The sequence below is a fragment of the Podarcis muralis genome, chromosome 10 (assembly GCF_964188315.1).
Source record: "Podarcis muralis chromosome 10, rPodMur119.hap1.1, whole genome shotgun sequence".
NCBI lineage: Eukaryota > Metazoa > Chordata > Lepidosauria > Squamata > Lacertidae > Podarcis > Podarcis muralis.
The window spans coordinates 51,038,639-51,048,491 of NC_135664.1; the positions used below are offsets into that span (position 1 = coordinate 51,038,639).

The 9,853-nt window shown below is 42.5% G+C and overlaps 1 protein-coding gene across 1 annotated transcript; it reads right to left on the reverse strand.

Moving 5' to 3' along the window:
* Positions 1–4,150: 4,150 nt before the first annotated feature.
* Positions 4,151–9,457, reverse strand: LOC114605646 (protein HP-25 homolog 2-like). The gene is made up of 3 exons (XM_028747104.2): positions 9,301–9,457; positions 8,126–8,338; positions 4,151–5,017 (listed from the first exon to the last, which is right to left on the reverse strand). Exons 1-3 carry the CDS (start codon positions 9,341–9,343, stop codon positions 4,566–4,568), a joined length of 708 nt encoding a protein of 235 aa, XP_028602937.2. The 5' UTR covers positions 9,344–9,457; the 3' UTR covers positions 4,151–4,565.
* Positions 9,458–9,853: the final 396 nt, after the last annotated feature.

Here is a 9,853-nt window from a genome sequence, read left to right on the forward strand (position 1 = left end):
ATCAGTACTTCCCAAAACAAGATGCAAACCGAACACAGACATCCTTCAAAATTCACAATTTTTCTCCAAATTTTGCAGTGAAGTTCTCAAGCCAAGTAACGTGCACAAAAACCACACATGTTCATGAAAAAAACATACCAAAACGCATTATATTAGGAAAAGTTATTTTTTAAAAAAGTGTATTAGGCAAAAGCGCACACAAAAACGTGCATATTGCAAGAAATTTTCAGTAAAATGCTTGTGCATGTTCATGAGGGGGAGGTGGGGAATCACAAACAGATGTGGAAATATGAAGAACTGAACCTAAGACTGGAAGCATGAGAAACTGTTAAACCCAAGCGGACAGATCCACCCACCCCCTGGCCAAGCTGCTTTCCACCCTGTAGGATCCCAACATGTAACTGGAATCCTAAAACACTCACACCAGGTGCAATGAGAACAAAATACCGTATTTTTCCGTGTATAAGATTAGGGTTTTCCCCCTTAAAAATAATATCAAAAATGTGGGGGTGTCTTAAACACGGAGGCCATCTCCCCCCATTTTCTTAAATCGGAGTCCCCCAAAATAGCGGGCGTCTTATACATGGGGGCGTAAATACGGTAACTGGGGAAAGGATTGTGCACCACTTCACCCTGTCAGTTTTCCACACAACACGCCCTCCCCCCCCCCCTTCCAAAAGCTGCTTTTCTCAATGAAACATTCCATTGGAGCTTTGTGACACCTGTTTGGGTGTAATGTGTACTTTGACCCTCACTTTCCAAAGCAAAGCTGGGCCAAAGGGACACATAACTGGTGGCTTTCTCTGGCATTTCCCCCACATTTCCTTGCTCTTTCCCACAGTGAAATCACAACATGATGTTGGTCTGTTGCCATGGAAGCAGATTCTTGTCAGAGAGCCACTGCAATAAGATTGGGAAGTATTCTGTTGGGAGTAGGGTAAGGATGGGAGAGTAACAATTATAGGGGAGGCTGCTGGTGGTGGGAGCAAGGAAAGGGGGAGGGCAAAACCTGCAGATTTGCTATTGGGGTACAAAAGGTACAGAAGGTTTCATTCAAAGGAAGCAGAAACTTTCCCAGCACTCTGGTTTTTTGTTTATAACACTTGTGGATGGGAGGATTGTCAAATCCACAAAGCGCTTAAGGCTTCCTTCCTTTCATTTGTATGAAGAGCAGAGCTACGCTGGAATCCTAGCTTCTCAGTGGCTGCCTGCACATTGATGCCAGAAGCGACTTACCAAGTGACACGGAGTCACTTCGCAAGTCTTGCTCATGAGGGCTATGTGGTCCGTCAGCCTGGTTTAGGCAAGCTGCCCCTTCTTCCCACACTGTGGTTTAGTAAATGATTTGCCGCTTTGGTTTGCCGCACTGCTTTTTCAGGGGCATTTTATTCCCTCTCACCCCTGTTTCACAGAACCCATTCACGCATGCGCTATCAAGAGCTTACAGACCCTAGTTTTACACCATTCTCATAACCCCGTTCTTGCACACACAGAAAACCCGATCGGGTTCACACATTACCACTCAGGACATGTCGAGGAGTTGAAAAGCAGGAGGCTTTTGCACTTCATATATTTATGTGTTTGGCCACAGACGCCTGTCTCTCGTTCATACTACTGTTGGGGATCTCATGAATCAGGCTAGCTGGTTGGCCGTTAATGTAAAACAGCCTTTGCTGAAATAAGGAGCAGAATAAGGCATAAAACAGAGAGGATGGAGCATATTTTTCTAAGTGCTCTCTGTGAATTTCCCTCACTGATAGATGAATGATAAGAACAGGGGAAGAGGGGTGGGGGACAGAGTCTTGCTTTCCATAGGGGGATGAAGTTGCTGGTGGTAGCAGGGAGATAGTGTTTAGCGTGCAGTAAATTTCTCATATTTCTAAGTCATTTGAGTGCACGTTTGCCAAGACTTTAAGATGTATGGAACCATACATCAAGTCCCGTGTAAAACTGGTGCCATTATTCTCTCATTTTTCACCGGAGCTTGTAAGCAGGTCTCATATATCTTTAGCTCCCGCTGCAGCGCAGGTTTCTTCTGCCTGTTCTCCTGCACCTTCCTGCCAATTAGATTCCAGCAGGGACATGATTTATGTAAACACTTCATCAAAGTAATCACCCCAGGAACCGGAGAAAATGGCAAGCCAGTGTCAAGCATGGGACACACATCAAAAGATGCAAAATCCACATTTCCCCCCCAGTACGATTTAGCACTAGGGGAACAGATCCATCCTAGCTTTGCATCAAAGCCACTTTTTACTTTAGTTCATGTCATTTTATTTTTCTCGGAAATGAAACCAAGGACACTCTTTTAGGTCACGGGAAATGTCACCAGCTTGTTTGGGGCATCAGTTCTGACAGTTCTGGGTTGTGTTGCTTTGTGTGCGTTTTCCCAGATCTTCTGTCTGATGAGATCGCTACCTTTCTGGAAATGTTTTGCCTGTCACCAAGTGGAAGGTACTAAAAAGCCCTCAAAGAAGGTTTCAAGGTGCATATTTGTGCAGTGAAATTTACACACACACACAAATGTGCACTGACTTTTTGAAACGGGGCATGCGGAATGATAAATAACTCCCTCCAGTTCTTTGAGGCCTTTTCCAAAACTGACGCCTGGTTCCACCACAATGTTTGCAGTGACTTTCAGAGTGTTTCTCTTTGTTCTGTTTTTATATCCATGGGTTGCATGTAGTTTTAGTGTGTTTTTGCTTTAACTGTTGTTACTTCCAGTAGTGGAAATGGAAGTGAGACCGTCTAAAACTACACATGTGGATGTATGGAGCAGAGCTGTAATAAGGCAACCTTTTCGTTCCACTCTGTGTTTGTCGCACGCAGCACTGGTTGCATTCTGCTGAAGTTTGCCTTCCACCAAAATTACACTATTCATCTTGCTGTCCTTTGTGGTGAATTTACATAACTTAGAGGTGCTTGATTTTGCCAGGAGCTGGCAGGCCACTTGGAGTGGCTTGGCAGGCTGCATCCAGCCAGTGGGCCAAGGGGTTCAGCATCCCTGTGTATTGCTAGACCAGATATGGCCGGTAGGCGGCGCTTCCTGGTTTCAATGCAGCTTTATTATATATAACTTATAATGAGCAGTTATAATGAGCCAGATGCAGCCATAAAGATGTCAATATAATCCAAGTTATATACATATATCTGTCAGTATGATTAACACCTTGCATCTGTCAAAATAATTAAGACTTAGTGGGCACATCTATCTTGGCCCAGCCATGGAACTGTAATGGACAGTGTTTGGTGTTTGTGTTTGATTTAGAAGCAGGAGAGAGTGCTTGCTTGGGATACTGAATACTCAGGTTAGGAGGAGGAGGATTTCAAGGGAGCATAGGATGACTGTTGAGAGGTGCAAATTTTGTGAGTTGATAGCTGGAAGAAGGGCAGTAGATAATAACTGAATAATGTTCCTGAAGTTCAGTAAATAGTGAAGTTCCAGGAATGTGTTTAGGATATTAGTGCTTTTATTTATTTATTTTTTAAATATATTTATTAAAATTTTCACATAGAACATGCATTAGAAAAACACAACTCATCATTGTCCATTAACATCTCTCAGTTATTACATAGGACTCCCCCACACCTCCCGTGTACACTTGCATCATTATTAACTTAATTTCAAACAAATTATCATTTTACTCATAATCTTAATTTTGGTTAGCATATAATTCATCCTTAAATCTAATTTAGTGATAGACAGTTATTTTCTGCTCTGGCATCCGGTTCAACACTCAACCAAATTACAATACTTTTGTAAATAAATCTTAAATTTCTTCCAGTCTTCTGGAAGGATATTAGTGCTTTTAATCCCATTCAGCCCTGACTTTGGTTTACTGTGGATTTGTATTCATTATTCTTCGGATAAATCCTCTGTCTGTTGATAACCCTGGGTACTTATCCATGAATCCATAAAGTCATCTCTACACTTCCACTTGCACCTCCACTGTGCTGTTAGCACGGGAAGGCAATGATTGCCCCCAATATTTATACATTGTCCAGATAAACACATTTATTCCCATCCCTGCCCATCTGCTCCACCATTCCTCTATCCCTGACTGTCTTTTTTGTTTATATTTTTTTTAAAAAACACCAAAACCTATTTAAAACACTTAGTTTCCCCATATAAATATTCCGTAGTATTCAGTTGTTTTATGACACAACCTTTAATTTTAAACAAATGATTACATGCATACACCTATGCAGATGTGGAAACAATGTGAAGCACATCCTTTTGATTCGTAAATATAGAAGCAGTAGCCTTCTAATAAACTTCATGGAAATCAATGCACACTTCATGTTCTGCTTTCATGTTTCTATGAAAATTGTAAAACAATACCTCTGAGCCATTGGTGTGCCATAGCCCAACTGCATCCTAGACATGTTTACTCAGATGTCCAATGAGTCCCACTTCCTAGCTTTCCATTTAGAATTCTTCCCCATCCCTAAGTGTACTTATTATAGATTAGGTGTACTTCTTGCAAGTCAAAACAAACCATCTAGCCAAATGTTTGCAGGACAAATTATGAAGCGAGCCATTTGGATCCAGAGTACTGCATAATCTAAGAGTCATATATGAGATAGCACAAAAAATAGCTTCCTTCTGTTATCCCATCATGAGCCTTTTTTGCATCCAACCACACCCTATCTCCTTTCTCTAATTTAAGGATTGCACTTTGCGGCAGGTTTTCATAAGCATCCGAGGTAATCTGATCAGATGCTTTCACCTCTGTACCATTCCTTGCCAGGATCATATGTGAATTCTGGTGTCCCTCCAGGTTGTAGGTGCAATAATAGACTCCTGGGATTTGGCAGGTGAATGTGCCAGATGACTCATCAAAGACTTGCTGCTCGTTGTATAGAATATTTTGAAATCCTATGGGCTGATTAGGTGCTGGATAGCTTTTGCCCACTTTTACAGAAAATGCAGATTTTGGTGGTGCTCTTACGCCTGGTTGACCATCAGCTGCTGGCAATCCATGAGGGCATATCAATTCTGGAGTCCCTGGCAAACCTTTTTAAAAATTGAAGAGAGAGGGGGAAAACAGTTTAGCAGAAAAAGCAGTGACAAATGTCTGTCGCAAATCAAAATAGCCTGCAGCTGTTTGGGTACAGACTCTTCCAACCACTCATAGGGCCCAGGCACAAAAGCAGTGTTTGAATGACAGAGTCTTCACAGGTACTCAGCTTTGGCTGTTAAAAAAGAAGTTAGCAGTGCATTGAAGTTGCCATCCAAATACTGTAGAAATAATTTCTTTCTCAGAATCTCTAGATGAGATGGGATTCCTGCTGCCCCCCAAATGTTGGACCCCCAATTGCTATCAGCCCCAGCCAGCTTGTTCAGTAGTCAGGAATGATGGAGCTGTAGTTCATCAACATCTGGTCTAAACCATCTTGGCTTTGAGTCCTGGAAGACCTGCTCTCTGCCTTGCAGGCCTTTTTCCACCTGGCCTGGGAGGGCAGGACCCTGACTGACTCCAGCTACAAAAGCAGAGACTGCTGACCAGACGCTTGATGTAATGTTTAAGGAGGGCATTGTTGTGAAGTTGGTGTTGCTGTCATTGGTGTGGGGTTTTTTTGTTGGTTTTTTTTGGGGGGGGGTATCTTTATCTGTATTATAATGACATGTGGAAATATTTTGATTCTATTGTGTGCTTTTTGATGTGTTTTATTTATTGTTTATGACTACTTTTGCTATGTTTGTAATGGCTTATAATGAGCATGGCTTTAAATGTGGGAAGATGGCATACAGATAAAATGATGTATATAGGATTTAACGGCATTAGGTATTGCAACACTCATGCCTGATTTTTCCTCTACCAATGCACTGGAGTGAGGGGTGATTTTACAGAGGAAAAGTAGTGGGAGAATAGAGAAGGGAGAAGAAGTTGTTTGGATATTCACGTTTATCCCTCTCCTGCTGTTGTGGCACTAAGATGTTGCCAAAGGTTTTGATTTCCTGGTTTGGAATTCAAATTTGTTCAGCTTGCAATGCTTAGTTGTATTATGAATCGAGCAAAATTTCCCCACAAAGGTCTTGACCAGCTGGGAAGGTAAAACAGGGTTCTGCACCTGCATGGCCTTAGCAACAGAGCAGGTACCCCAAACCAGCTGCTCTGGAGGCTCATGCACAGAACCACACTTACTCTTCCTGAAATTCCCAATGCAAAATGTTAATGCCGTAAGCTGTTTTGAGCATGATTGATGAAGTGGGACACCAATAACTACCAATTAATACACTAATTATTGTAATTATCTCCTGCCAACCTAGCAGTTCGAAAGCACGTCAAAGTGCAAGTAGATAAATAGGTACCGCTCCGGCGGGAAGGTAAACGGCGTTTCCGTGCGCTGCTCTGGTTCATCTGAAGCGGCTTAGTCATGCTGGCCACATGACCCGGAAGCTGTACACAGGCTCCCTCGGCCAATAAAGCAAGATGAGCGTCGCAACCCCAGAGTCAGTCACGACTGGACCTAATGCTCAGGGGTCCCTTTACCTTTACCTTTAATACACTAATTTTTGGACTTTGATGGACTTATAGAGGATGTGATGAGGATTTGTACTGGGGGAAAATAATTCTCAAGCTACATATTTAGCATTATCTTAATATTATAGAATTGTTAATTGTTAGTAAATTGTTAATGTTTAGGATATTAACCCTGTGTAAAACAAAATATGGCCCACCAGTCTCTCAGTAAACCACTTGATTTTTAGCTACTTTCCTTGAATAGCAAAAAAAGACCTCATGATTGCTGGTAGCTTGCCTTCTGTGTGGTCAGTTATATGAAATGCATTTCAGCAGGCTGAAAAATAGTTCAGATTAGTGGCTGAATCAGAACTGAACTGGAGTTTAAACATTCAGGTGTTCAGAAACCTGAACAGAACTCTGCTCCCTTACTATACTTTTTTAAAAAAACAGCAACAACACAATATTGCAGTTTCTAAAATTTGTAGCTGTTTCTTACCATGTTTTGACATTCTTTGGTTTTATATAATCATAAAAATTATACCATTTGATATAGTGAAATCTCTCCAAGTGGTGTACTAAAAAACAATTTAAAAAATACAACAATGTTCCGCAAAATTTCCTAAAAAGAATATGAAAACAAATAGCAACTGTATATTGCAAGTAAAAATTGAAATGGGATGGGAAAGGGGTGGGGTTCCAGGAAAAACGACTTTGGCAGTGGCATGCACCATTAAGCCCAATGGGCTCCCCCCCCCCCCCCACTGCTAAAAGCTCTGCTTCCCCACTTGTCTCCCAGAATCAGAAGAGGCATGAAAAGGGAAGAGGAGAGACTGACAACATGCAAGCACAGTCTCTGATTGCTTTGGGGGGGGGGGAATCCTGGAGAGGAGGGGACTTAGGTAGCTGTGGATAGGCAGAGACTTTCAGTCTCAGCAACAGCTTCATGGGGAAGGACCTACTGGGGATGGGTTGTGGTGCTCATTAGATCTAACATTCCGCCAAGTCTGTGCAGATTGTGCTTTTGCTAATACTTAACTCTAACTTGAACAGTGTGATTTACTGCTGGCTCACTCCTGACACCGACTCTCCTCCCAGTCCCTCTCCCTAAAACAGGTGACCAACAGGGTGACCAAAGCTGTTTCTATCTGCAATCCAGGATTAAACCCAGCACCTGCTTTGTTTATTTGGTAAACATAACCAAGAACTTGATTTCTGTCGCTTGGTTTCTGAAGTGTTCTGTCTTCCATGCAAAGTGTAGTATCATGGGCTGTCCCTTGAGCCCGCTAGATGACATCGCAAAGGATCGTTGCCTTAGGAGAGCGAGAAAAATTCTCAGGGACGATTCACACCCCAGCCAGCACCTCTTTAATCTTCTACCCTTGAGCAGGAGATATAGAAGTATAATCATTCGTACCAACAGGCTAAAAAACAGTTTCTATCCGTGGGCTGTTAGGCTGCTGAATGGAAAATAATATAGTGCAACTGACTTTCGGGGTTGGTGTGTTGTGCGACAAGCACACAGAGTGCAATGAGATTGAGTGTGGGGAGGGAGGTTCGGTTAATTTCATTGTACACAGGTTGTACATTGACAATAAAGGTATTAGTAGTAGTACTAGTAGTAAAAAACTTGCTGAGAATTAAGCTAGAGATCATACCTGGTGCCCCCTGTGGTCCGGGAGCACCTATAGGACCAGGTGGACCAGGAGGACCACTGAAACCAGGAAGACCAGGAATACCAGGTGGACCAGGTGGACCACGAGGACCAGGAAAACCAGGAAAACCAGGTGGACCAGGTGGACCGGGAATACCAGAAGAATCTGCTTGAACTCCTCCAGCTCTGGCCAAAACTATGGTCAAAATCCAGACACCTGAAGCAAAAGATAAAAGAAATAAACTACCTTAGCATTTTGATAGTGTAGATAGCTAAAGAGATAGCCACATAGGCAGTCACATTTGGATTACATGAGTTTAATTTCTACTTGATTACATCACTCATGAAAGTGGGCAGAAAGATTGATAAAATCTTTAGAGTCAATTCTACTATAGCAAAGGCGAATAAATGGCTAGGTGATTATTTAGTATGTCTGAACTCTGTAGCTCTCAGAGATAGAATATTACAAACTAATTTTAAAAGAAGGCTTCGCATTGAGGAGAAAAATATAATTATCTTGAGAGAGGTCCCAGGGAGGCTGCTAAAAAAAAAAAGACAGAATTATAAATTTCCCCCTATTGGGGGAGGGCTGTGAAGGAGATCTCCAAGGAGCTTGCAGCAGCAGGCGATGCATTCCTCAGAGCACAGATTGGCTGCCCCTGTAGATCCTGACACTTGAAGCAGTCACCTCATCCAGCAGCAAACACCCATCTCAATAGTCAAGCCTTAACAATAATGCTCAGGAGGCTCAGAAAACAAAAGTGAGCTTAGCTGCCTCTTCTGCAAAGGATCGTGCATGAGGAGAATGGGACAACCTGTAGCGCATTTCAGAACCTGGAAGCATTTTAAGTGGGGCATCCTTAGATGATCTTAAAATTGGTTGCGTCAAGGTTGCGAGCCTCTTGCCCTCCAGATGTTACTGGACTACAGCTTTCACGAGGTGACTGGCCAGGCTGGCTGAGAGCTGACAGAGACGGAGTTCAACATCTGGGGTGTCTGGATGTAAGGGCAAACGTGACACAAGATCATTCTTAGTGTGCCCTGGCCCCAAGCTTTGTGTATTCCCAGTATTGCTCTTACAAGCCCTGGATGAAATGCCAACTAATCAGCACCGCTTTGCATGCTTGTCCTGGTTTTGGGAAGAGAATTAAACCTATTATCAGAAATGAAAAAACCTACCTGGACAAAGGAAGCTGCGGGGTCTTGATGTTCCCAACATCATCTTGATGTTTTTTGGTGGTTTTTAAACTGATCTCAGTTCTTCTCTCAATTCCTCCTTAGCACCCTCTGAGGTTTAAGTGTGTTTGAACAGCTTTGTCACATTTATAGCTTTTTGATGGGTGGCTGCAGTTTTTGTATCCAGGAAGGAATTTCCCAACATTTCTACTTCTCTAATATTTACTCTTCGTGTAAAAGACCTGAACTCCATTCTCCTCTGCTCCCAAAAGAGCAGGGGCTGGGGTGGGGACGATCACCTCAGCCTATTTCAACATCAGTTTCCTGCAAATGACACTTCAGATAGTGCAGCAGATGAGGCCTTTGAGTTATTGAAAGTTGAACTTTTACATAGTAAACAAATACGGCATGTTTATTTAATTTCTTCTGTGGAAAAATCTTCCATATGGTCATGCCAGAGTGTCAGAATAAAGTTGAAGGTCAGGGAGGAAAGGTCAGGGAGTCTTGCCAAGTTTCTATCCAAGCAAGTTCCCTTCTCTTTACCCACTATATGCAA

What these genes read in the sequence shown, in the direction of transcription:
- LOC114605646 (XM_028747104.2), bottom strand. Translation starts at nt 9,343, where the DNA reads ATGATGTTGGGAACATCAAGACCCCGCAGCTTCCTTTGTCCAG. An exon ending in CCGCAGCTTCCTTTGTCCAG is followed by an intron (nt 8,339 to 9,300) that starts GTAGGTTTTTTC and finishes CTTTTGCTTCAG; the next exon opens with GTGTCTGGATTTTGACCATA. An exon ending in CGGACCACAGGGGGCACCAG is followed by an intron (nt 5,018 to 8,125) that starts GTATGATCTCTA and finishes ATTTTTAAAAAG; the next exon opens with GTTTGCCAGGGACTCCAGAA.